Source organism: Chionomys nivalis, chromosome 8, assembly GCF_950005125.1.
Source record: "Chionomys nivalis chromosome 8, mChiNiv1.1, whole genome shotgun sequence".
NCBI lineage: Eukaryota > Metazoa > Chordata > Mammalia > Rodentia > Cricetidae > Chionomys > Chionomys nivalis.
The window spans coordinates 70,116,810-70,141,847 of NC_080093.1; the positions used below are offsets into that span (position 1 = coordinate 70,116,810).

The following is a 25,038-nucleotide window of genomic DNA, read 5'->3' on the forward strand; positions in this document are numbered from 1 at the left end:
AACAAACCTAGGTCCTCTGCAAGAGCAGCAAGTGCTCTTACGCACTGAGCCATCTTTCCAGCCCCATCTCCTTCTCCCTATTTTGAGACACGGCTTTACTCTGTAGTCCAGGCTGACCTAAAAGCCATGGTGACCTCCTAGCCTCCACTTCCCGAGTGCTGAGATTACAGATGTAAACTGCCCTGTTCAGGCCACCATAATAACCTTTTTGTTTTTTTTTAAGTGTTAATTCTGTTTTATTAGCCAACTGGAAAACTAGACAATTCTCCAGTCCAGGGAAGACATTAACTTAATCTTCTTTCTCATCATCACCAGCTCCGGCATCTGGCCCTTCTTCCTCTTCACTCGGCCTGGTCGGCTACCACCATAAGGAGACCGGAGGGAGAAATCAATGTGCTTCTGGGAGTCCAGACGAACAATGAAGGACGGATGTTCACCACCTGCTTGTGGACCCTGATGTGCCGCTGGCGGATGAGCACACGGGCATGGTGAATAGATTTAGCCAAACCCAGATTGAAGACCTGGGTCTGCAGCCGCCTCTCCAAGAAATCCTCAATCTTCAGGCCCAGGATGTAATCCAGCTTCATCTTGCCCTCATCCAGCACCCCAATGCGAACAAGTCACCTCAGCAGAGCGTTGCCTTCAAAAAGACGCCGTGGGTCCTTTTCATCCAGCGTTAGCAGCTCTTGGGCAGCCTTGCGGATCTTGGCCAGGGTAAATTTGACTCTCCACACCTCGCGCTTGTTCCGGAGCCCATATTCTCCGATGAGTTTCAAGTTCCTGGTCCAGACGCGACTTCTCGAAGGTCTCCTTGGGGTCACATAGGTCTTACGACAAACCCGACTTCTGGCAACCGGCATGTTGGCGTCTCTAGGCCTGCCATGCCTAGAAGCTCACGACCGCGACAAAAAGCCACCATAGTAATCTTGAAAAGGAATAAAGTTCACAGATATATGCTACTTATCTTTAAAAGTTAACAACCTAGCCACAGATATGAATGCCTGGTGGCACTGGCTTGAGAACCGGGCCCACAAGCTAGGCATGGCCGCACACACCTTTAATCCCAGTCCTCAGGAAGCAGAGAGCAGGTGAATCACTGTGAGTTCAAGGCTTAGTCAACATAGCAAGTTCCAGGCCAGCCAGGGCTACATAGTAAAAACTTGTCTCAAAAACAAAACACACAGAAAGAGGAGCTCCGTAGACCGATGAAACAGAATAGAGAGTTCGGGAAGAAACCCACAGTACTAAAGCCAGTTGGTTTTGGACAAGGACGCCAAGATAATTCCATGGAAGAATGAACAGCCTTTGAATAGATGGTGCTAGAATATTCAGGGACAAAGCACGCACACATTAAACAATAAATCTGGAGTTGTGACTTTATGTCATTTATAAAACCCAACTAAACAGATGAAACCCCAAAAGCCAAAGTGGTAAAAACTCGTCAAAGAAAACTGAGGCTGAGTCTCTAGAGCCTTGAGCTTGACAGCGTCTTCTCCCACGTCACCAAGGGCACAGCGGGGGTGGGGGGTAGAATATGAAGCTGAACTTCATCAGGACCGTAAAGGTTTCTTCTTATTTTCTCCAAGATTTACTTTATTTTCACCTTTCCCTTGACATGGTGGAGTCGAGGAGGCAGAAACTTGGGCACACTGAAGATTTAGCTTCACCCGAAACACCCCACAGCCCACCGCTGTGGCTGAGGAGACATTGCTGCTCAACATAAAGGACATCCATACTGTTCTCAAGAGTTGACGAAGGGCTTCAACCATGGTGGAGCCAAATCTTAAGAGAGTTAAGCCCAGTCTCGGGTCCTTGCATCAGAGTGTGATGAGCCAATGCAGAGGCCCTTTTGTGGTGAGCCCCGAGACATCCTAATTAGGGCCGAAAACAAACAGAAGCCAGGAGGATGGGCAGGGCACACTGACAGAAAGGGGAAACCCTGCACTGTGGCTGACTGCAGCTCGTATAGTGGTTAAGGGCTGTGGGAAGAGAATCGCAGGCCCAGGATGTCTTTGAAGAGTACTTCAAATACAAGAGAGAAATAAGTTTTAAAAATATTATGCTTGCTGGGTGGTGGTGGTACACACCTTTAATCCCAGCACTCAGGAGGGAGCGGCAGGCCGATCTCTATGAGTTTGAGGCCAGCCTGGTCTAAAAGAGCTAGTTCCAGGAGAGGCTCTAAAGCTGCAGAGAAACCTTGTCTCAAAAAACAAATACTATGCTCAAAGCAGGAGCATAACATAGCTTAGGGTGATGGAGTTTTCCAGTGTAGGCATAAAAAAAAAAACCCGCATGGTAGTACACCCCTGAGGTTCTAAAACTTGGGACAATGAGGCAGGGGGATCATGAACTTGAAGCTTGTCTAGGCTGTATAGAAACCTAGTAGAAAACAACATTGGAAAACCAACCAAACAAGGCTATGATGATTCCATTTGCCTCTTAAGAAGTGGTTCTGGTAATGTTATAAAGGGCTGTGTATCACGGGAAGGGAAGGTGGGTGGCCAACAGACTGGTCAGGGGCCTAGTGCAACAGACTCAACTCAGGTAGCCCTGTTAGAGATGGAGAAAAAGGGAGAGATTCAAGGTCAAGACTTCCTTCTCCCTAAGGTGGAAGCACCCTGAGGTGCTATTGGGACATACGAGTCAGAGCCACAGGGCCAGGGGCAGGGGGTTGAGTCACAGACACAGGCTGGAGGTGGCCAACCAAAGGTGATACCTGAGGCTACAGGTGTGGATGAGACAGTGTGGCATGCTGGGACATCACGAGAAAGGACAGTGCTCTACAGAAGGTTTGGTTATGGCATCAAGAGAAGGAAGACAGTGGAGCAGTTGGAGGGGTGACTCAGGGGACACCTGCCCAGCACATACAGTTTAGTCCCCCTGAACCACAGAGAAAGCCAAGTGTTTCATTTGCTGGTCACAGGATTATGGATGGCCTTTTCCAGGCCAAGTCCATGTGGCACGCCAGAGGCAGAAGCCTCAAGCAGGAAGAAAGGAGGTGAAGAGGAAGGGAAAACAAGGAGAAACAAACAAGTCAGTCACAAACCCTGAGTGTGAACGGGGGCGGGGGATGAGAAGTGGTTTGGGCTGTAGGTTCTCCTGACACATGGGACACTTACTATGTTTTGACAGGTTGACAGGTTCTTGCTGTGTAGCCCAGGCTGACTTTGCTTAACTTTTCCCTCCTGTGGTTCTAGAGGTGTAACCTAGGGCCTATATGTGTTAGGGTATTGTTCACCGCTGAATTACACCCCACCCTTTAAGTGGTTTTTTTACTTCTCTTTCTGTGTGTGTGTGTGGGAGAGAGAGAGAGAGAGAGAGAGAGAGAGAGAGAGAGAGAGAGAGAGAGAGAGAGAGAGAGAGAGAGACCGTGTGTACAGAGGACAAAGGACAATTAGCAGGAATCACTTCTTTCTACCACGTAAGCTTTGGAGCTCATGCACACTCAGATGGTCAGGCTAGGCAGCAAATCTATTTACTCACCGAGCCATCTCACAGGCTTGTTTTAAAAGAATAGAATTTGTTTGGAATGAGCACACTATGTCAGAAGCATAGGTAGGCTGGAGGTGGTGGCGCACACCCTTTAATTCTAGCACTTGGGAGGCTGCGCCAGGTAGAGCTCTGTAAATGTCTGGTCTACATAGTGAGTTCTAGACAAGTCAGAGTTACATGGTTAGATCCCATCTCTAAAGGAAGGAGTCGGGGGGGGGTCTGTCTTTCCACAATGTCAAGATTTACTGAATAACAATAATTCACAAAGAACGGTTGTGCCAATGGCAGCAATATGCTAGGTAAGTCCTGCATTTCCTTGGTAACCCCGGAGAAGTAAACACAGTCTCTTTTTTTTTAAAAAAAAAAAAAAAAAAGTTTATTTTTATTTTATGTGCATGGCATTTTGTCTGCATTTCTCTCTGTGAGCAACATGTGTGCAGTGTCCATGGAGGCCAGAAGAGGGAGTTAGATCCCCTGGAACTGTAGTGTTCTCCTCTTTTTTGTTTTGTTTTGAAACAGGTTCTCTTTCCATAGCCCTGGTTGTCCTGGAACTCACTCTGTAGACCAGGCTGGCCTCGAACTCACAGAGATCCACCTGCCTCTGACTCCCAAGTGCTGGGATTAAAGGAGTGCTCCACCATGCCTGACTTGAAACTGGAGTTATGAACAGTTATGAGCCACGATGTGGGTGCTGAGAATGGAACCTGGGTCCTATGCAAAGCAGTCACTGCTCTTAACCACTGAGCCATCTCTCCAGCCCAGAACATGGGTTTTCTTACTCCAATTTTAATTGCTATACTAACTATTTGTGGTGGTTTGAATGAGATGAAACCCGTAGGCTGATATTTTTGAATACTTTGTTCCCAATTAGTGGGCCTATTTGGGAAAGATGAGGAGGCGGTCACCAAGAAAAGCCTTTGAGGTTTCAAAACTCACCTGTAGTTCCTGATGCTCTCTTCCTCTGCTTCACGGCCATGGATAAAGATGTGAACTCCCATCTATTCTTGCCTTCATGCCTTTGCTTTGCCACCACAGACTCTAACCCTCTGAAACCGTAAGACAAATCAAAAGCTTTCTTTTGTAAGTTTCCTTGGTCATGGTGTTTATCACAGCATTGGGAAGTGACTAAGATGTCTTCAGATCACTTGTTAGCACACAGTGGCTGTGTCTATGTGTGTATCACATGTTGTTAGCACACACTGACTGTGTCTATGTATACACACACATATGTATATGTATATGTAGGTAGGTTGCGGAGTACTTACAAAGACCCATGAAGTGAAATCTGGGACAGAGGGAGGATGGAAAAGTCTCTGTATAGATGAGACAATGGCCCTAAACCAGAGAAGAAGCTGCTGTTGCAGGTCACAGGTTTGGGAGCGGAGCGGTGGGGCTGAGTCCAGCTGCGGAGGTAAAAGGGCAGGACTGAGGGCAGATGAAGGAATGAGTGGGTGGATGGGCAGATCCAGATGAGCAAACACAACAGATAGCAACTGAGCAAACACATACTGAGATGTTAAATGGCAGGGTGGTGGGCCACAATCGCCGCAACCACTTTGTGGGGCAGAAGAGAGGGAGTTACACATTTTCTTCCGAATGGTGTGTCTAATAGGTTCTCAGATCTGGTTTCCCTTAAATTATTTTACTGTGCCAACATTTCTCTACACTACAGTCTCAGTTCACCCAAGAATTTAAAAAAATGTTGTAGGTTATTTTGTTTCACGTATGTGAGTGTTTTGTCTGTGTGGCCACGTGTGCCAGGTGTTTGCCTAGTTCCTGCTGAGGTCAGAAGGGGGGCGGTCAGGTCCCCTGGAACTAGAATTACTGACAGTTGTGAGCCAGCATGTGGGTGCTGGAAACAACCCAGGCCACCTGCGAGAGTGGCAAGCCCTTTCAACTGCTGAGTCTTTCTAACCCCTCGGCGGCGTCCACTCCCGGAAATCGGTCCTGCATCAGTTTGTGCTGCAGGGATGGTGGCAGACAGACGTGCCGTTCACTTGTTCACCCGGTGCAGTCACCCTTCGCCCTTAAAAGCTACTTGTAGCCAGGTGTAGTGTTACACACCTTTAATCTTAGCACTTGGAAGGTAGAGGTAGGCAGATCTCTGTGTGGTCGAGACCAGCCTATCTCCAATAGCAAATTCCAGGACAACCAAGCCTATCTAGTAAGACCCTGTCTCAAAACAAAAACAAAAACAAAAAACCACCCCCCACAAACAAACAAAAACAAACAAAAAAATGCTGCTTGTTAAATAAATAGAGTCTCTCCAGGCAAATTCCTATCTAAAAGAACCACTGTTTTACAGTATGGAGTCGGTTTGCACATGGTGTAGTCTGGTCTCAACATTACCCCAGAATGAATGAACCCAAAGGGCACTGAAATAAATCCTTTTTCCCTTTATCCCTGCCTCTGATTAGCCTCGAGTCGCTTTCTCCCACACTACAGTGCCGTGCTCAGGGAGGTGGATTTGATTGAGGCTTGCATGTCCTTCTCCACACACAGCTGCTTTAGGAATAAACCTCTTTTGCAGAACTGTTGTTTCAGTGATCGGTACCCTGTGCAGTAAGCCTGGTTAGCAGCAGTGCCAAGTGATCAGAGTGACCACTTATTCAGGCCACCCTGTCATTGTGTGATGGGTCATCTTCATTACCAGCACAGCGATGTCTGAAATCACCTGGGAGACACAGATTTGGCGTGTCTGTGCGGGTGTTTCCAAAGAGACTTAAGTGAGGAGGACAGTCCCACCTAAATGTGGGTGGCCCTGTTCCACAGGCTGAGGGCTCAGACTGAATAGAAAGGAAAGGCAAGCAGTGAGCCGAGTAGCAGAATTCACCCTCTTCTCCTTCCTGGCTGAGAGCACACCATGGCTGGCAATCTCCTGTTCTTGCCACTATGTCCTGTCCCGTTCCTCCCATCCCTGACCCACTTCCCCTTAACCAACCTGGCAGACTGCGTCTTTCTGAACTGTGAGCTAAACCCTTCCTCCACTAAGTTGATGTCTGCCAAGTGTCTGGTCATGGTGGAGAGAAAAAGAATGAAAATGCATTGGAGAACGGAGTAGCTACAGCCGTGGCCACAGGGGCAAACCTTGCTCAAGCTGGGCTGAAACTCTCCACCCTTACAAGTATGGCCCGCCCTTCCTCCACTTGCTTTTACTGCCATTTATTTGTCAAAGTCAGGTCATGTGTCCTATGAAATTTCCCACATTGAAGATTCATGTAATTGCCTCCTATAGCATTGACTGTTCATCTATCTTTCTTTTTTTTTTTTTTTTGAGACAGGGTTTCTCTGTGGTTTTGGAGCCTGTCCTGGAACTAGCTCTTGTAGACCAGGCTGGTCTCGAACTCACAGAGATCCGCCTGCCTCTGCCTCCCGAGTGCTGGGATTAAAGGCGTCATCTATCTTTCTTATTTCCTATAAACCAATAGTTATATTTAGAGGCATGATTGGATTCAAGATGATGATGATGATGATGATTTTCTTAGCATTAATACTCTCAAGGTGTTGCTGTATATTCATAGCATGAGCATAGACTTTGGTTGTCTAATTCTTGGTAACACTGGGAAGGAGTGATATGAGCCAGGCACCTGTAATGGGTGACCTGGAAGACCAGGTAAGTGAGGCTAGCCTAGGATGCAATAGCAAGATGGAAAAGAAGGAGGAGGGAGGGAGGAGAGAAGGAGGGAGGAGAGGTGGTGGTTTGAACGGGAATGGTACCCATAGGCTCATATATATGTTGGTCCTCAGTTGGTGGAACTGTTTGGGAAAGATTAAGAGGTGTGGCCTTGTTGGAGGGGGTGTGTCACTGGTGGTGGGCACTAGAGATTTTAAAAAAGCTGAGCCATTCCTAGTGTTCTATCTGCCTCCTGCTTGAGGAGCAAGCCGTGAGCTCTCAGCTGGTCCTGCTGCCACACCTTTGCTTGGCCATTGTGGACTTTAGCCCTCTGAAACCTAAACCCAAGGAACCACGTTCTTTTGTAAGCTGCCTTGGTCACGGCGTCTTCACAGCAGCAGAGAAGTGACGCTTTTAGAGGTAGGTAATTTGTTGTTTCACAGAAATGGAACATCCTTCCTTCAAGTATCGCTGGGTGAAGGATGGGTCTGGAATATTGTTCTCAGGGCTCTGTCTTGTTCTCTCCTCTATTGTCCTCTGGATCGGGTCTATCCTCAGCTAAGCTTGTTTCTTTCACTTGAAGGTGAGATGACCCAGGACTCTGACTCTGGCACCATTAGGATACATGGCATGCATTTGTCTTCCCACTCCATCAAAATAGCATGCTATGTCCTTTCTAGACAAGCTGACATCACTTGGTGAGGAGCCACAAAGAAACAGCCAGGGAGGTGTCTCTGGGTCATTGGGTCCTGTTATGTTCCACATAACATATGTTCCACTTCTTTAGAGACAGACTAGAGAAGGCCTTGAGAACCTCCTGCAAGAGTTTGGACTTCCTATATTTTGGTCCATCTTTACTATGCATGTCTGTCTCCTTGGGTCTCTGATCCTGCCTCCCTCCAGGGCAGGTAGACCAGTTGGCACTCAAACCTACAGGCTTATATAGAGGAAAGACCTTATTAACTTATATCACAGAAAGGTTGAGCAATTTGGACACAGCCTGATCCAGACACTCCAGTGATGTTTAGGATCTGTCTTTGTATCCCGCCTCTGCAGTTCTCTGCATGGACGGTTCTGACTAGCTTTTTCTACATGGGGACAAGCTACTCTATTACGGTTGTGTTTACATTTTCACATGTGGTTACTAACCAGAATGCAAAGAGGATTTCCCCACCTCTTGCAGCTCCAAGATGAACCTCTTTCTCACAGCACAAACTTGAATCAAATCAGTGGAGCTAAACCAGTGAGAAGGGGTTTCACTGGACAGGAAGCACGGCCACATGCTGAATCCCAGACGGTCTATAATGGAATGCCTCGTTCCTGAAAGACATTCAAGGTGGTGCCACAGATGAGGGCTGGTGGTACAGACTAGTGCCAGAATGCTTGCCTGGCATGCTCAAGTTCCTGGATTTGGTTTCCAGCGCACGCACACACGCAGGCAGGCAGGCATGCGTTAGTGAGATGCTGGGCCAACCCGCCACTGAGCTAACTCATTCTTGCGTTCTGTAGACATCTGCTTTGGAGAAGTCCCTCCCACTGGTTTCTGTGTCTGTCCTCTATGACAGCCCCATGTCATCCTCTCCCCAAACTGCAGACGGCTGCCTAGCTTTCTCTCTCTGGCCCAAATGCTCACTGCCCCAAAGGCATGGGTTTTATCAATGTGCTCATTCTCTGTATAAGTGTGAGTGTTAGGCCCTCCAGGGGTGACGGTGGTGTATGCCTACATACTCCCTGAGAAATGAAGTGTCCCACCAAGTGCTAGCCGCTCTTAGGTGTTTCTTGCTCATTTGTTTTTGAGATTCAGTCTTGCTGTGTAGCCTAGGCTGCCATCTTGCCTCAGGCTCCAGTGTATTGGAACCGCAAATATGCACTTCCATTCCCAGTGAGCATTTAAGTCTATAATGCTTAGAACAGCACAGTACATAGTAGCTCACAGTACACACTAGTTATTAGTACTTGCAGGGAAGGTCTGAGCCAGGATCTCTTGTAGCCCAGGCTGGCCTTGAACTCTTATTGCAGCTGAGCCTGATGCTGGATTTCTGAGCCTGCTACCTTTCTGCTGCTCACGTGTTGATGTTATAACCATGCACCATCACACCTGCTTTTGTTTCTAGATTTTTCATTTCTTTTCTGAGACAGGGTTTCTGTGTAGTCCTGACTGTCCTGGAACTCTCTCTGTAGACTAGGCTGGCCTCAAACTCAGAGATCTACTTGCCTCTGCCTCCTAAGTGTTAGGATTAAAGGTTAGGATTAGAGGTGTGTGCCACCCCCACCCAGCTGAAAGAAAGCATTCAGTGGGAGCTTGCTTTCAGTTGTAGAGGGTTAGTCCATGATCATCATGGTGGGAAACAGGCATGGTTCTGAGAGTTTTACATTCTCATCCACAGCCAGGCAGAAAGAAACGGACAGGCAGACAGACTGACTGACTGACTGGGCCTGGTGTGAGCTTTTGAAATCTCAAAGTCCACTCCCAGTGACAAGCTCCTCTAACATCTATTCCAACAAGGTCACACCTCTTCACCCCAAACAGTTTGCCAGCTGGGATCCGAGCATTCAAACCCAGGAGTCTATGGGGCCCATTCTTTTTTTTTTTTTTTTTTTTTTTTTTTGGTTTTTCGAGACAGGGTTTCTCTGTGGCTTTGGAGCCTGTCCTAGAACTAGCTCTTGTAGACCAGGCTGGCCTCGAACTCCCAGAGATCCGCCTGCCTCTGCCTCCCGAGTGCTGGGATTAAAGTATGGGGCCCATTCTTATTCAAGTCACCACACATAAAAATTAAAAATCTAAGCCAGGAGATGGTGCACACACCTGTAATCCCAGCACTGTCTTGAAAAACAAAACAAAAAAAGATTGAATGTTTTCTTTTATAAGAATTGCCTTGGTCGTGGTGTCTCTTCACAGCAACAGACCAGTAACCAAGGCAATGTGTGTGACTGTTTTGCTTGCCTGAATGTATATGCATCACAAGCATGCCTACAGAGGGGTATGAGCCACCACGTGGATGCGGGGAATGAACCCAGGTCCTCTGCAAGAACAGCAAGAACTCTTAACCACTCAGCCATCTCACCAGCGCCAACACCTACTTTATGTGGTGCTGGAGATCCTGGCTTTACGCATGCAATGTAGGTACTCTGCCAACTGAGCCACATTCTCGGCCCCGCTAATGCTAACTCACACTTTAGCTGGAGACTCTGCAGTCTCTGCCCTGAGCCACATTCTCCGCCCCGCTAATGCTAACTCACACTTTAGCTGGAGACTCTGCAGTCCCTGCCCACAGTCACAGACCCGCAGGCACAACACAGGCCTGCACCGAGTAACTGAGCACTCCAATCGCCATTACGGTCCTGTGAACCGTGAGGTGGGCAGGACACTTTTTTGCTCCTTATCTAAAAGAACTGAGGTTTGGAGAGATTGGGCCTTTTGCCCAAGATCACACAGCTAACCAGCAGAACTGGAGCCAGGCCCTTCTTGCTCCTTTGAACTTCTTCTTCCTTGAAGAACAGTTTCTTCAGACAGAGTCTTGCTATGTAGTCCAGGGTGGCCTCCTGCCTCAGCCTCCTGAGTGCTCAGATTACAGGTGACTATCAGCACACCTGCTTTCTCGAACTTGGCCGAGACTGTGCCTTGGCCCCTACCTCCCCAAAGTCATGGCTGGTGTTTCCTCACCCTCTCAGGATAGCCAAAGCCATGACAAGTGACAATAATGAAAAGAACCTTTTGGTTTTTTTTTTTTTTTTTGAAGCAGGGTCTCATATGTAGCCCTGGCCTGGCACTTATATGTGGACCAGGCTCTCCTGTGATGGATTTGCAGGTGTGGGCCACCACATCTGGCTGTAAGACCTAACTTTCCTTAGTACCTGCCAGTCTGTAGATGTGTGTCCAGCTCTCCATGTAAGGCGGGTAAGTAAGACCATTATAGAGGGGAAATTGGGCTGAGATGAAATTAAAGTGTCCTGTCAAAGGTCACACGGAGGAGTGACAGTCAGCAGTCAGAACTGTGATTCTAGCAAAGGCCTTTCTTGCCCTGCCTTTGCTTTTTTGACAACCCACCACCCCCTGAGGGTCAGTTGTGTGCCCGCTGTCAGACTTGTCTGTACTCAGTGGCCTCGAAACTGTGGCAGAGCACCCCACCCTACCCCAGGCTGAGAGCTCTATAGAGGGGAGAGCCTGGCTCGCTTGTCCTCTCAGTCCGGAGCACAAAACAGGTGCTCCATACTGCCCAATTCTTTTTTTTTTTTTTTTTTTTTTTTTTTTTGGTTTTTTGAGACAGGGTTTCTCTGTGGTTTTGGAGTCTGTCCTGGAACTAGCTCTTGTAGACCAGGCTGGTCTCGAACTCACAGAGATCCGCCTGTCTCTGCCTCCCGAGTGCTGGGATTAAAGGCGTGCGCCACCACCGCCCGGCCTCTGCCCAATTCTTTTACTGCTTCTGGGTCTCAACCCTGTGAAGCAGAGGGCAAGGGTGTCTCCTTTGAAGCCCTGAGCCCCGAGAGAGGAGAAATGATTCCCACGGCCACCCAGGAGTCCGTTTCAGGGCAGCGACAAGAGCAGTGCTCCTGCGGCCGACAAGGCTCTCGAGCTGGTCGCAGCCCTTCGGGAGCTTTCTCCGATGCCAGGGAACGGACCTCGAGCAGGCTGCGGGCGGCCGGGGGAGGGATGAAGGAACGGGATATTTTTGCGTTTTGACATTAAAAGAAGAGCAGATTCGCGTCAGCATCTGTCGGGGAGTGGGGGGTTGGAGCTGACGGCGCGGATAGAGAGTTGTCCGGGAGCGAAGGGCCGGGCCTCAATGAGCTCCGCCCCAAAGGGGCGCTGCCACCAGGAGGAGGCCGGCGCTCGGCCGCTGCTCATTCATTGTCTTGACAGAGCATCCTCGGCGGCCAGCCTGCGGCTCCTCCATCCTCCTCTCCTTCCTCCTCCACTTGCGGGGGTCACGCTCAGCTCCCCGCAGCAGGTGAGACTGGGCGCTGGGGGAGGGCTGGTCACAAGGGCCGGGCATCGCTGCCATGGGCCACCTGTGGGGCCAGCGCCAGCGTGGGAGCAGGGCTGTGGGGGCGGGCGAGCTGTCAGGGCCACCAGGCTGTGGTCAGGGAGCCTGTGCAGGAGCCTGGCCGGGAGGGCTCGGGACCAAGGAGTGCGAAGCAGCAAGCAGGTCCCAGAGTGCTTCAAGGTGAGGGCGAAGGACCATCGTGACCAAGATGGAGGTGGGCGCGCTGGGAGCGACCGCAGCTGGTCTTGGGACCTATGTCCCGGGGAGGGAGCTTCTGGGCGGTGAGGGTGGGGGCCAGGGTGGGGTGAGCCAAGTAGCTGCCCGGAGCTTTGAGACAGGAAGGGGTTGAGTGCAAAACAAGAAAAGACCAAGTTCCCCTTTCCGTGGTTTCCGGGCTTGGTACCTGGGTGGGGGAGGAGGTCGGGTGGGGCACATCTTCCTGCCCTTACCTCTAGATTGGGGTTTCCTTCTTCCAAATCTAGACTGCTCACAGCGGGGGCTTATGGCCCCTTCTTGTCTTGGAGACTTCACTCGTGCATTTCGCCTCCTTTCTGTGTAGACCTGGGAGCCTCCTTAGGGTTAGCAGGGTGGGTGAGGGTTGAAGCCCTAGCAAGAACGGGCTCCCCATTAAGGCCGAGCAGATGGGTGAGGCTGGGGAAGTGGGCAGAGGCTCTGGGCAGGATGCTTTCCACAGGGCAGCCCAGGCTCCTTCATCGAGTAGGAAGGTGGAGGGATTGAGCCCAAGGATGGGGCTTCGGAACAGTAGGATACAGGCAGTCCCTGGGCTTCGCTGGCTGCCCAGCCACAGGGGGTGACCATCTTAGTGGGCCTCAGGGCAATCGTGGTGGGCCTCTCCTTCCTTAACGGAAGTGGAGACGGCACAGAACACCTGCTTTTCCTGAGCGGAGGCTGAGAGGCAGAGGTACAGGGAGATGCTGGGACCCAAGCCATTGCTACTTCTTGTGGCCAGAAACCTGGGGAAGCCATCCTGCTACTTCATTCCCTTCTGGGCAAGCTGGCACACATCTCCCTGTGTGCCATCCCTGAGCTGGAAGGCTAGGCAGGAGCAGCCCTGCCCTGCCTTTAGGAAGCTCTATGTGGGTGTGAGGGATGTAGGCTCTGCAAGAGGTCCGTAGGACGGAACAGCCTCGAGGATGTCAGGACCACTATGAAGGGGACCCTGGTGCCTGCCCCATATCGGGCTATGGTAGGGGCTGATGGTGCAGGATTGAGGGTGTGGCTTGAAGTGTTGGGGTTGACATAAGAAAAACTGGGGAGGGTAAGCAGACTGTCACTCATGGAGAATAGGTCAGGGTGCCTCAGACATGACACTGGAACCCCAAAAGGCAGGCCAAGGGCTGCTCTAGGGCTGACAGTGTTGGCCAGAATTGAGAAAGTTTACAATCTGTGTCCCTCAGGATGAGCCGGCAGGTGGTTCGCTCCAGTAAATTCCGCCATGTGTTTGGACAGCCAGCCAAAGCTGACCAGTGCTACGAGGATGTGCGCGTCTCGCAGACCACCTGGGACAGCGGCTTCTGTGCCGTCAACCCCAAGTTCATGGCTCTGATCTGTGAGGCCAGTGGGGGAGGGGCCTTCCTGGTGCTGCCCCTAGGCAAGGTGAGCTTCTGGTACAGCAGCTCTCCTGAGGAGGCTCCTGCCATCCACTGAGACTGTGCAGGCCTGAGTGGGCACCTGGTACCAAGCCTTCCTCGGTGTTGTCATCTGTAAAGTGGGACAGGGCCATTTGCTTAAGCTCTCTGGGGACAAAACAAGGGGGTGGGGGAAAGGCCTCCCAAGTCTCAGCCTGGGGTTTTCTGCTCAGGGATGGGCTGCTCCAGGGTTCCAGGGCTGACCTGTGAGGAACAGAGCCTTTGGGCACTCACAGGTGGAGATGAAGCAAAAAGCCTTTTCTTACCCTCTAAGTTTGCAGCCCTCCAGCCCCAGTACTCTCCTGGACTCTTCAGGGGGTGAAACAGGAAGGGGAGATAGGCCCCGAGTTGTTACCTTAAAAGGGCCGATGGGAGCTGAGGAGAAGAGGAAGTGGTTGTCGGGGTGAAGCTGGGCCTGCACCCTGCGCAGCTCTCTACACAGGAAGCAGTTGGCCCTCAGAAGAGGCCATTTTCAAACTGCTGCTGTGCAGAGGCATGGGGACAGACTTCCAGGCTTCTATCTATCCAACAGGACACATCCCATAGCTCCCTGGTCACACACTCTCCTCTTGGGGACCCCAACCCTGTTTGTCCTAGGCCCAGGGCCTGTGCTGTCCACAGATGACATGGAGTTAGAGGGATCAGAATCTCAGGCAGTTTGGTGCTAGCCTTCCTGGGACTGGGAAAAATCCTCACCTCAGTGCTCCTGGGGACCCCACACTTTCCTGTGTGTCCCTTTGCAGGGGTGTGGGGAGGTTGGATTGGGTTTGGAGGTCAAAAGCACCTCCATCAGAAGCCTTGCTGTGCCCTCCAGACTGGACGAGTGGACAAGAACGTGCCCCTGGTTTGCGGCCACACTGCTCCTGTGCTAGACATCGCCTGGTGCCCACACAATGACAATGTCATTGCCAGTGGCTCTGAGGACTGCACAGTTATGGTGAGTCTTGGTAGGATGGTGAGCCAGGAGGGGTCTCCAGAGGAACCTGGCTTCTGAAGCCCCAGCAACTCACATGCCCCTCTCTGCAGGTGTGGGAGATCCCTGATGGGGGCCTGGTGCTGCCCCTGCGGGAGCCTGTTGTCACTCTGGAAGGTCACACCAAGCGGGTGGGCATCGTGGCCTGGCACCCCACAGCCCAGAATGTGCTACTCAGCGCAGGTGCTATAAGGGTGCGGAGGGGAGGCCTGGGGGCCTGACGGGGGCACGTGCTCACAGTTCCACGTTGGACAATTGTGCAGGTTGTGACAATGTGATCCTGGTGTGGGATGTGGGCACTGGAGAAGCTGTGCTGACATTGGGTCCCGACGTGCACCCGGACACGATCTACAGTGTGGACTGGAGCCGGGACGGCGGTCTCATCTGTACCTCCTGCCGCGACAAGCGTGTTCGCATCATTGAGCCTCGGAAAGGCACTGTGGTGGCTGTAAGTTGAACCTTAAACCTTGGCCCCAGGATGTTGCTCTCCCTGCACCCACCGAGGTTCTAGTCTCTTGGTGAGACCAAGAGAAGCTGACTGACCACAATGCTTGCCTCTCAGGAAAAGGACCGTCCTCATGAGGGAACTCGGCCAGTGCATGCTGTGTTTGTATCAGAAGGGAAGATCCTAACCACGGGTTTCAGTCGCATGAGTGAGCGGCAGGTGGCGCTGTGGGACACAGTGAGTGCTGAGAAATGGGACCCTTTAGACTGGAGCCAAGGCCAGATGGAGGCTAAGTCACAACCCTACCACATGACCATGGCCTCAGTTTATCTATTAGATGGGAAGTTTCTACTGCTTAGTCTGAGGGCCCTTGACTGCTTGCTGTCTAGTGAAGACTTGTCATGGCTCAGCCTTGCTACCCCCTTTGTCTCTACAGAAGCACCTAGAAGAGCCGCTGTCCCTGCAGGAGCTGGACACAAGCAGCGGAGTTCTGCTGCCTTTTTTTGACCCTGACACCAACATTGTCTACCTCTGTGGCAAGGTGACTGGGGGCAGGGAAGTGGGTAAGTGAGCACAAAGGCTGGTGGCCTGTGCTGACACTGACTCTCTTGCCCGCACCACCTACAGGGTGACAGCTCTATCCGATATTTTGAGATCACTTCTGAGGCTCCGTTCCTGCACTATCTTTCCATGTTCAGTTCCAAGGAGTCCCAGCGTGGTATGGGCTACATGCCCAAACGTGGCCTGGAAGTGAATAAGTGTGAGATTGCCAGGTGAGTGCCCCGATTCTGACCAGACCTTCAGTGCCCACTCGTGCTGTGCAGTGCCGCTCACCTTCCTGTTTCTGCAGGTTCTACAAGCTTCATGAGCGGAAATGTGAGCCCATCGCCATGACAGTGCCTAGAAAGGTGATGTTCCTATGCTCCTCCCTGGGCCAGGGTAGGAACTGACTACTGGGCTTGTAGGGAAGGGCAGGAACATAAACACTCTCGTGACCAGCTCTGGCCTTGCCCACAGTCGGACCTGTTCCAGGAGGACCTGTATCCACCCACTGCAGGACCAGACCCTGCCCTCACAGCTGAGGAGTGGCTGGGTGGCCGGGATGCTGGCCCCCTCCTCATCTCCCTCAAGGATGGCTACGTGCCCCCAAAGAGCCGGGAGCTGAGAGTCAACAGGGGCTTGGACAGCGTACGCAAGAGAGCCACACCAGAGGCCAGTGGCACTCCCAGCTCAGTAAGGCTGCTGGGGAGTCGGGGCAGGAAGACTGATTAGGGCAAAGGCTGCATGGGTGTGCTCAGTGTCTCATCGGGACAGAGATGTATTTGTGGGGATGTCTGAGCTCCAAATGGCGGGAAATTCTGGGAGGACAAGGAGTGGGTGACCCTGTGGCCTTAGAAATCAAATGCATTGATCTGATTATCAGCTGTCGGGACCAAAGGGCCCAGGCTTTGGGGTTCTTGGAAAGGCTAGCTGATGTCAGAGGAACGGAATATATAGAAAAGCGGGGTCTGATTTAGTCTGGCTCCCCCAGGACACTGTGTCTCGGCTGGAGGAAGAGATGAGGAACCTGCAGGCCACAGTACAAGAGCTACAGAAGCGCATGGACAGGCTGGAGGAGACTGTTCAGGCCAAGTAGAGCACCCCAGAGCCTTCAGCGGGGCCAGCCATTCACTCTACTCCCACCCCACCCTCAGGCCATACGGTGAATAAGACGAAAATAATAAAATGGCTTTATTTTCTGGTACCTCTTCGACTCTGGTGAACTGACCAGCCCCACGGGCTTCCCCTTGATGGTTCTGAATGCACTATCCCATGCAGGGTTGCAGGTCACTCCCAAATGCACTGTAGCAAATGAATGGGGCCTTGGATGGAAGGATGGATACCCAGTGATGGAGCTGAGAGCTGTTCTGCTTCCTAGCTCCATCTCGGAGTGGAAGGTCTGAGTCACCCAAATCCCTATCTTAGGGCCCCAGATTTTCCAAATCCACCCAAGTCTTTTCTTGTGTTTTCTATGGCAGTGCTGGGGAACAGAGCTATGACCACTCACATGAAAGGCGAGCTCTCTATCACTCTAGCTATGCCTCTAGCCCCAACCCCAAATTAGCATTTCCTGGTTAACTTGCACACAAACTGCATACAATTGTACTGACACCAGTGCTTATGGCGAAACCAACCAGCACATGGTGACGTTTTTCAAACTATAAATTCAAAGAACAAAAACAAGACTTCTGATCAGAACTCACTCACACCTGTAATCCAGACTCTTGGGAGACTGAGCAACTGCTGGGGGTTTCAAGCCAGAAACTCAGTTGAGAGTGGTGATAAATTGAGATACTGCCTCAAAAACCAAACCAGAAATGGAGCTTGGGATGTACCCTGGTTGGCAGCCTCCACCAGGTCCTGGGTTTGATCCCCAGCACTGCAGAAATCAGGTGTGGAAACCCACACCTGTAATCTCAGCACTTGGGAGGTGATGGCAGAAGGATCAGAAGTTCAAAGACAGCCTAAGATGGAGACCCTGTCTCAAAACAACTGGTAATAAGATAACAACAACAACAACAAAAGGCCAGAAAGATGACTTAGTGGGTTAGTGTTTGCTCTGCGATCATGAGGGATGCTAACCAAATCCCAGCACCCACATAACAGCATGGGTGTTCCCGCAAACGCCTGTAACCCCGGTAGGTCTGATGTGGATAGAGACAGGACTGTGGGGCTGGCTGGCTTCCAGCCTAACAGAGATACAAGCACCAGTTTCAGGGAGAGAACCTGCCTCAAATGAATAAGTAGAAAGTGACAGAAGACATCTGACATCCTCTTCTGGCCTCCATTCACGTGTACAGGCGCATACACCTGCGCACACACACACATTACTACATACACATAAGTAAAAATAACTCTTGTGCTAGACATGTAGATCAGCGGCCCTTTCAGAGGACCAGAGTTCAGGTCCCCACATCCGCATCAGGCGCTCCACACCACCCGCAACTCCAGCTTCATGAAACTTGACGCCCTCTGCAAGCAACTACAGGCAAGTCCACAAAGACAAATAAGCCAGACATGGTGAGCTGGGCTTTTGCTGTGGTAGCAGAGGCAAGCTGATCTCTAAGTTCCAGGACATCCAGGGCTACACTGAGACCCCGTCTCAAACAAACACACAAACAAACAAAAACTACCTCACAAAACAGACAAAATCCCATAAAGGTAAAGCTTAGAAACCAGGAAACAGCCTGAACCTGGACTAAAACACAGAGATGAGGGCTGGCTGAAGGGCAGTTCTGAGGATCCAGTTTAAGAAACCCCCTTCCATTCACAACATTCTGTGGCCTTGGAGCATTTCCTGTGGATTTCACAGGACCTGGAGTCTGAGGAAGACAGGGAAGAACAGATCTCTTATACCCTGTCTATAGGAGGGAGTGTTTGTTTTTGTGTGTTTCTGACTGTCTCACACAGCCCAGGATGGTCTTGAACTCCTAACTCTTCTGCCTCTACCTCTCAAGTGCTATTCCAGGAGTGCACCACGATGCCTGGTTTATGTGGCCCTGAGGACTGAACCTAGGGCTTAACGTGTGCTAGGCAAGCACTCTGCCAACAGCTATATCCTCAGCATGGGAGTAGCTTTTGGTGCCTAGTAGATGGGAGACTCCAGAGCTGGAATGATATAGAGGGGCCCAGGAGGGTATCATGGCCGTGCCAAGGCTGAATTCATACTGTCCAGAGAATACCCAGGACCCCAGCCCTTTCTTCTTCAGCATGCCAAAGAACTATCTGGATATAGAGAACGGCACACAAACAGGCCTGCCTGCCCAGCTGTGTTTCACCCTCTGGCAGGACATGTGATCCCGGGCAAGTCCCTTCTCCCCTGTAAACTGGAGGAGGGCCGTCACTGGGGAATAAAGGGGTCACTCCTCTAGAGATACAGGCTAGGCATCTTTCCTGTGACTGAATCACTGCCTCTCCAGAGGAACAAAAAACATCCAGGAAATGATCCTGGGGATGGAGAAGGCCTGACCAGCGACGACTATGACTCCAGTTGGACCAGTTTATTTGATGGAAGAATGAGAAGGTGGAGGCGGAGGTAACAGCGCTAAGTGTCAGAGACAGGCTTTGACAATATGGATAGGAACTGAGTGTGGTGATAGACATCTGAGTCACGGCTGCATGAAGACTGAGGCGAGAGGACCATCTGAGTTCATGAATCTAAGAACAGTCTGGAAAACACATTGAGATCCCGTCTCCAAGACAAAACAAGACAAAACCAAAGAAGATTAGATGTGGAGGAACTGGATTGAATACCATGTCCCCTGAGGCCTGAAAAGAGACTGACAGGAATCGTGTATCGTGTATCTTCTCTCTCTCTCTCTCTCTCTCTCTCTCTCTCTCTCTCTCTCTCTCTCTCAAAAGCTGAGGGTTTCTGGTCCTGGGCGGTTGGCAGAGCAGGAACACCCAGCTTTCTGAGGGCGGACCTTGGTGACAGACACCCTCGGCAGAGACTAAAGGACAGGACAATACCCAAACAATGATGGAGGGGGGAGGGGAAAGCCAAGTACCTGACTCAGCCTCAGAGACCTCAAACAGCACACTGACACCAAATGGACCTGATTTACAATTTAATGGCTGTTCAGGCCCGGGTCCCTCATTTCAGCCGCTCTCGGGTCCACTGCTCTGGGGTCAGAGTTTTCTGCTCAAAGGCATGGATGTGCGGGAGCTCTTCAGCTAGGCATTCATTCACCAGCCTGGGCGAAAGATGGGAATGAGAAATGTCCGCCCTCGGCTGCGGTGGTGGGCGAGCATGATCAGGGAGATCGGAGATGTCTCCAGGAAGTGGGGATTGGAGGAGAGGACGGATGCCTAACCACAAAGGCAGGCGCACCCTCGGGTTATGGGCCACATCGCGGGGCTTGGGGGTGAGTTAGTCCCCACCCGAGAGGTCAGAGACCGGGGCTACCGCCCCGAGCCCAAAGCGCTGGGCGAGGGGCTCCCGGGGGCTCACCGGTGTCTCTGGAGCAATGGCTTTCCCTCGAACTTAGCGGACACCACCAGGACTCGAAAGCTGGTCGCGCAACGGTTGAGAGTCGTGTCCTCCACCTCCTAGCCGGCAGAAGACCCGGACGATGGGGCGTTTGCCCTGGAGCCCTTCCCCGCCGCCCGAGTCCCCGTCCCCGCACTCACCACATGCTCTGCCTCCAGGTCCCGCCGCAGCTTCTCGCGGAGGTACTCCGCGCTGAGTTCCATAGCCACAGCCCGGTGGAGGAACAGGCAGGCGTGCCCAGAGCCCCGCCTTCCGCCCTCATTGAAGCCACTTCCTCTCACGCCGCTCACTTCCGCCCTTCCTGAGGCGGCCTGGAAGGCAGCACTTCCGTCTCCTGGCACAGGTGAAGTCGCAACGCTTGGGAGGCTCCGCCCCAGCAGTTAGCCAATCGGAGCCGAGCTGGAGGGCCGCGGGCGCTGCGGCCGCGTTTGCACATCCTCCTCCTGCCAGCAGGCGGCGCACCAAGCGGCGCTGTCGGGTTTCCAGCGCGCTGGACGATCACCCTCGAGTGCTTTTTTCTAAACAAACGTTTTGCAGTCCTGGCTACCCCGCCCTTTCCGAGGTCCGAGGTCCCAGAAACCACCCCCCACTTCGGACCTCTAACCCAGAAAGTTCCGATGGGACATACAGCAAGACCGGGGCGCTTCTACGGTGTCTACCTGCTCTACTGCCAGAACCCTCGGCATCGGGGCCGCGTGTACGTGGGATTCACTGTCAATCCTGCTCGTCGCGTCCGGCAACACAACGCCGGTCGCAAAAAAGGTGGCGCCTGGCGGACCAGCGGGCGAGGACCCTGGTAAGAGGGCGCCGGAGTCTTGCCGGAAGGCTCCGGATTGGAGGCGGGCCGCCTGGACAGAAGCCCGAAGACAGAGGCGGGACCATTTCTGTGATCGCGGGCGGTGCTGAGTCCCTGGCCTGTCACCCGGGCGAGCGTAGCGGGAGGGCGGCACCTTGTGGACTCTGTGAACGCTGGGTTAAGATTTGGGATGGTTAATTGGGGAACGAGATCAGAAGCTAAGGGCTGGTCTGTAACTCCAGTACCAGGGTATGGAACGCCCTCTTCTGACCTCTGCATCCACCAGGTACGCACGTGGTGCACATATATAAATACATACATAGAGGCAAAGATACTCATATACATAAAATATTAAAATAAATCTAAGAAAAAAATTAAATACAAAAGATAAGTTATGGAGTCAGCCAAAGTGCTTGTCTTAGGGTTACTATTGCTGTGATGAAACACCGTGACCAAAAAGCTTCCTGGGGAGGAAAGCATTTATTTGGCTTACTCTCCCAAGCACTGTTCATCATTGGAGGAAGTCAGGACAAACAAGGAAGAGCTGATGCAGAGGCCGTGGACCTAGGACCACCAGCCCAGGGATGGCACCACCCACAAAGGGCCTAGCCCCCCCATCAATCACTAATTAATAGAATGCCCTACAGGCTTGCATACAGCTCGATCTTATGGAGGAATTTTCTCAGTTGAGACTCCCCCTTCTCTGATGACGACACCTTGTGTCAAGTTGACATAAAACTATCCAGCACAGGCCCATTAACGGGTGAGTGGGAGAAGAAAGAAAATGTGACATATACAGGATGTAGTTTTTAAAAACCGGTTTATTTTTATTTGATTCATATTGAGTGTTTTGCCTTCATCCTAAGTGCAACATGTTCATGCAGTGCCCGCAGAGGTCAGAAGAGGGCGCCAGATCTCCTGGGTTGGGAGTTACAGACAGTTCAGAGTCCAGGTTCTATGCAAGAGCAAGTGCTCCTAACTGAATCCCCTCTCCAGTCCCCAAATGCAATTTGACTCAGCCATAATGGTAAATGAAATTATACCCCTTGAAAGAAAGTGGATGGAACTGGACATCACCGTGTTAAGTTATATAACAATATCTCAACTTTTTTCCCATGCGGAATTTAAAGAAAAAGTTATGAAAGTAGGAAGGTAACTATTTGGAATGAGGAAGAAGGCCAAAAAAAAAAATGGGGAAGTGGTTACAATAGTAATGTCAGAATACATTACATAAGTAGGAGAGTGTTGATGCAACTGTTACTTTGTAAGTTAATATACACCAGTAAAAATTGTTTTAAAGACTGGACTCAGGAAAAACAAAACAAAAAGACTGGGCGGTGGTGGTGCACGCTTTTAATCTCAGCTATTGGAAGGCAGAGGAGGGCAGATCTCTGTGAGTTCGAGGTTAGCCTGGTCTGCAGAACAGCTTCCAGGATAGCCAGGGTTACACAGAGAAGCCCTGTCTTGGGGGGGTGGGGAGAAGACTGGAATCAAGGGTGGTGGTCAGCAAGGCTGGGGTCAGAATACTACTACTTAGAAAGGACAGGAATCAAGGACTGGCCGAGGTGCAGGTGCGTGGGATTTACATCTCCATGAAAGGTTCAAGCCCTAATGACCAGGTGTGAAGTGCTGTGAACTGGAACACAGGCCTGGGGTGGCGGGGGGGGGGGGGGGGGGTATTCAGCTGCTAGCGGGATTGAGGTGGGATAGGAACTCACTCATTGGCCTTGCACTCTCCTCCCAAGGGACATGGTGCTGATCCTGCACGGTTTTCCGTCTGCTGTAGCCGCCCTTCGGGTAAGAAAGGTGTCTTAAGGATGGGCTGGCCCGGGGGTTTAGAGTTTGTCTAGAGGACCTTGCCCTGGACCGCCCTGACTTTGTCGTCTGTGTCCCTTCCTATAGTTTGAATGGGCCTGGCAGCATCCTCAAGCCTCACGCCGCCTGACTCACGTGGGGCCGCGCCTGCGCAGCGAGGCATCCTTCGCCTTCCACCTGCGTGTGTTGGCACACATGCTCCGAGTTCCTCCGTGGGTGCGCCTCCCTCTAACCCTGCGCTGGCTGCGACCTGACTTCCGCCATGAACTTTCTCCATTGCCACCACCACACATGCCCATTGCCTTTGGGCCAGTACCACCCCAGCCCTTGGTCCCGAAGCAACTCACTGCAAGTGAGACTGACAGCGAGCGCCAGCTGGATGGAGGCACCAAGGGCAGCTGCATGCTGTGTGCACGTATGCTGCAGGTAGGGGCACATCGGGGCTGGGACCCCAGAGTTTACCTACCCTGACCCAGTCTCATGAGGACGATGGTACTTTCGGCTGTTTCCTGGCCCATCAGTATCTACCACGGGCCATTAGCGCCTCTGACTGGGCAACCAGCCACCATGGAGATCTTTCCTGGCCTCCTGAAGTCATAGCTCTTCTGTGTGCTTCCTGCTTTTTCCGTCTCTTTCTTGTCTCACGAGCTGCGTGCTGCTCTTGGTTACTTCAAGTTCCTCCCATGTCTTCTTACCGCCATCTCTGACAGGATGAAGAAGGCCCCCTGTGCTGCCCCCACCCCGGTTGTCCCCTCAGAGCCCATATTATCTGCCTGGCAGCGGAGTTCCTGCGGGAAGAGCCAGGGCAGCTTCTGCCCCTAGAGGGTCGTTGTCCTAGGTGAGTCCAGGCTCCTTCCCAGCTTGTGTAGGTCTGGAAAGAAGGTGCCCCGTGTTTCCGTCCTGGCTAGGGAACCTCACCTTGATACTCAGGGCCTAGGTGGAGGGGCCTGGGGATGCCTGACTCTGCCATCTCCACCAACTGCACCCTTTGGCAGCTGTAAGAAGTCTCTACTCTGGGGAAGCCTGGTCGGGCAGTGCCACGTGGACACCGAGGAGGAAGAGGACTTGGAATTAGAAGAGGTGAGAGCAGGCTCTGGTCCCACCCTATCCTGGTCCTCCTAGACGACCTCTGACCTACCCTTTTGTCCTTCCAGGAGCACTGGACAGACTTGCTAGAGACCTGATCCCATGTGTCCCCAACTTTCTCACCCCTGGTCCTTTTCTGCCTCTCTCTTCAGTGTTTGTTAGCTTTTACTTGAGCGCAATAAAAAAAGCTGAGTTCAGGGTACCTCCTGGTGTTTTCTTGGAGAAGGGCAGGGAGGGATGAAGTGAAGTTAAGGCTCTGGACCTGACCACGTGGCCTTGCTACTCCCTTGCCTTTCTCAGAGGTAACAGTTACTGTGTTCATTCGCTTTCCCGTGACTGTGATAAACCCTGGAACCAGTGACTTGGGGAGAAAAGAGCTTGTTTTTTCTTATGCTTCTAGGTAACTGCCCATTGGTGAAAGTCAGGTTGGCACCTGGAACGGACCCCAGGAGAAGGCTGCTTACCGGCTCAGTCTCTCTGGTGGTGCTTTAGTGACTCTTACACAACCCAGGACCACCTGCGTAGGGGTGGCACTGTCCACAGTGAGCTGGGCCCTCTCAGCTCAATCAACAATCAAGAAAAAGCCCCCACAGACATGCCCGTAGGTCCATCTGGCTGAGGCAGTCCCCCATCGAGAATCCCTCAGGTAAGGCTGGGCTATGCAAAGCTGACAGCCAAAGCCCAGGAGACCAGTGCCTGTGACTTGGAGCCTGCACGCCTCTGTTGAGAGCACACAGGTCCTGTGCTCACAGAGAAGCACCAGGGAAGCCAGGTTATGCACGCATGGTTGCCTTTTCGAGGGAAAATATGTATGTTTTCTGCCCAGAAGCCTGGGAATGGAGGTGGCTAACAGTCTGGGCAGCACTGTCCTATCTGTAGAGTCCCTCCATACCTGGCTCCCCCAAAACTCCCACAACCAGGACCAGAGGTGGCTGATAGCCCAGATGACCTCTACACTGTCTGTATGACCGAGACCACGACAGATCCTCCCCTTGGCGAAGATACTGCAGCAGCAGCCTACCGACCTCACCTTCATGAAGTGTCAGGTACTTTGAGAAGACTTTCTGTGTAATCATGTCTCCTTGCGCATACAGGATTGTGTTACACAAGGAGACTTTCTCCAACATTGTACTGCACTTTAATACGTGTACAGTG

General features: G+C 51.8%; 3 protein-coding genes and 1 pseudogene across 7 annotated transcripts; 2 read left to right on the forward strand and 2 right to left on the reverse strand.

Moving 5' to 3' along the window:
* Nucleotides 1-289: 289 nt before the first annotated feature.
* Nucleotides 290-8,401, reverse strand: LOC130880336 (40S ribosomal protein S9-like; annotated as a pseudogene).
* A 3,510-nt stretch (nt 8,402-11,911) lies between these two features.
* Coro1a (coronin 1A) lies at nt 11,912-16,901 on the forward strand. Of its 2 annotated transcripts, none has more exons than XM_057779663.1 (11): nt 11,912-12,054; nt 13,509-13,707; nt 14,554-14,676; nt 14,766-14,895; nt 14,976-15,160; nt 15,275-15,394; nt 15,594-15,698; nt 15,785-15,930; nt 16,008-16,065; nt 16,175-16,390; nt 16,689-16,901. In XM_057779663.1, the coding sequence occupies exons 2-11, from the start codon at nt 13,510-13,512 to the stop codon at nt 16,791-16,793; spliced, it is 1,386 nt and encodes a 461-aa protein (XP_057635646.1). In that variant the 5' UTR covers nt 11,912-12,054; nt 13,509; the 3' UTR covers nt 16,794-16,901. The 2 variants fall into 2 exon arrangements, with proteins under 2 accessions (XP_057635646.1, XP_057635648.1); XM_057779665.1 differs by lacking the exon at nt 11,912-12,054 and adding an exon at nt 12,191-12,270.
* Nucleotides 16,902-19,215: 2,314 nt separating this feature from the next.
* Nucleotides 19,216-20,904, reverse strand: Bola2b (bolA family member 2B). Its single transcript, XM_057779964.1, has 4 exons — nt 20,846-20,904; nt 20,327-20,704; nt 20,148-20,245; nt 19,216-19,890 (listed from the first exon to the last, which is right to left on the reverse strand). Exons 2-4 carry the CDS (start codon nt 20,387-20,389, stop codon nt 19,791-19,793), a joined length of 261 nt encoding a protein of 86 aa, XP_057635947.1. The 5' UTR covers nt 20,390-20,704; nt 20,846-20,904; the 3' UTR covers nt 19,216-19,790.
* Nucleotides 20,641-25,038, forward strand: Slx1a (SLX1 homolog A, structure-specific endonuclease subunit). 4 transcript variants are annotated; one of them, XR_009057623.1, is made up of 7 exons: nt 20,641-20,982; nt 22,728-22,779; nt 22,885-23,223; nt 23,508-23,635; nt 23,793-23,877; nt 23,952-24,185; nt 24,284-24,321. XR_009057623.1 is itself a non-coding variant. In XM_057779962.1 (6 exons), the coding sequence occupies exons 1-6, from the start codon at nt 20,804-20,806 to the stop codon at nt 23,979-23,981; spliced, it is 813 nt and encodes a 270-aa protein (XP_057635945.1). In that variant the 5' UTR covers nt 20,641-20,803; the 3' UTR covers nt 23,982-24,269. The 4 variants fall into 4 exon arrangements, 3 of the variants coding, with proteins under 3 accessions (XP_057635945.1, XP_057635946.1, XP_057635943.1); XM_057779962.1 differs by lacking the exon at nt 24,284-24,321 and having other exon boundaries at nt 23,952-24,269; XM_057779963.1 differs by lacking the exon at nt 23,952-24,185 and having other exon boundaries at nt 20,797-20,982; nt 24,284-25,038.

Coding starts and splice junctions, on each gene's coding strand:
- Coro1a (XM_057779663.1), top strand. CDS start 13,510: ATGAGCCGGCAGGTGGTTCGCTCCAGTAAATTCCGCCATGTGTTTGGA. Junction 14,896..14,975: donor GAATGTGCTACTCAGCGCAG/GTGCTATAAGGG, acceptor ACAATTGTGCAG/GTTGTGACAATGTGATCCTG. Junction 15,395..15,593: donor AGGTGGCGCTGTGGGACACA/GTGAGTGCTGAG, acceptor TTGTCTCTACAG/AAGCACCTAGAAGAGCCGCT.
- Bola2b (XM_057779964.1), bottom strand. CDS start 20,389: ATGGAACTCAGCGCGGAGTACCTCCGCGAGAAGCTGCGGCGGGACCTG. Junction 20,246..20,326: donor ACCTGGAGGCAGAGCATGTG/GTGAGTGCGGGG, acceptor TCTGCCGGCTAG/GAGGTGGAGGACACGACTCT. Junction 19,891..20,147: donor CCATTGCTCCAGAGACACCG/GTGAGCCCCCGG, acceptor TCTTTCGCCCAG/GCTGGTGAATGAATGCCTAG.
- Slx1a (XM_057779960.1), top strand. CDS start 20,804: ATGGGACATACAGCAAGACCGGGGCGCTTCTACGGTGTCTACCTGCTC. Junction 23,224..23,507: donor TGTGTGCACGTATGCTGCAG/GTAGGGGCACAT, acceptor CATCTCTGACAG/GATGAAGAAGGCCCCCTGTG. Junction 23,636..23,792: donor CTAGAGGGTCGTTGTCCTAG/GTGAGTCCAGGC, acceptor ACCCTTTGGCAG/CTGTAAGAAGTCTCTACTCT.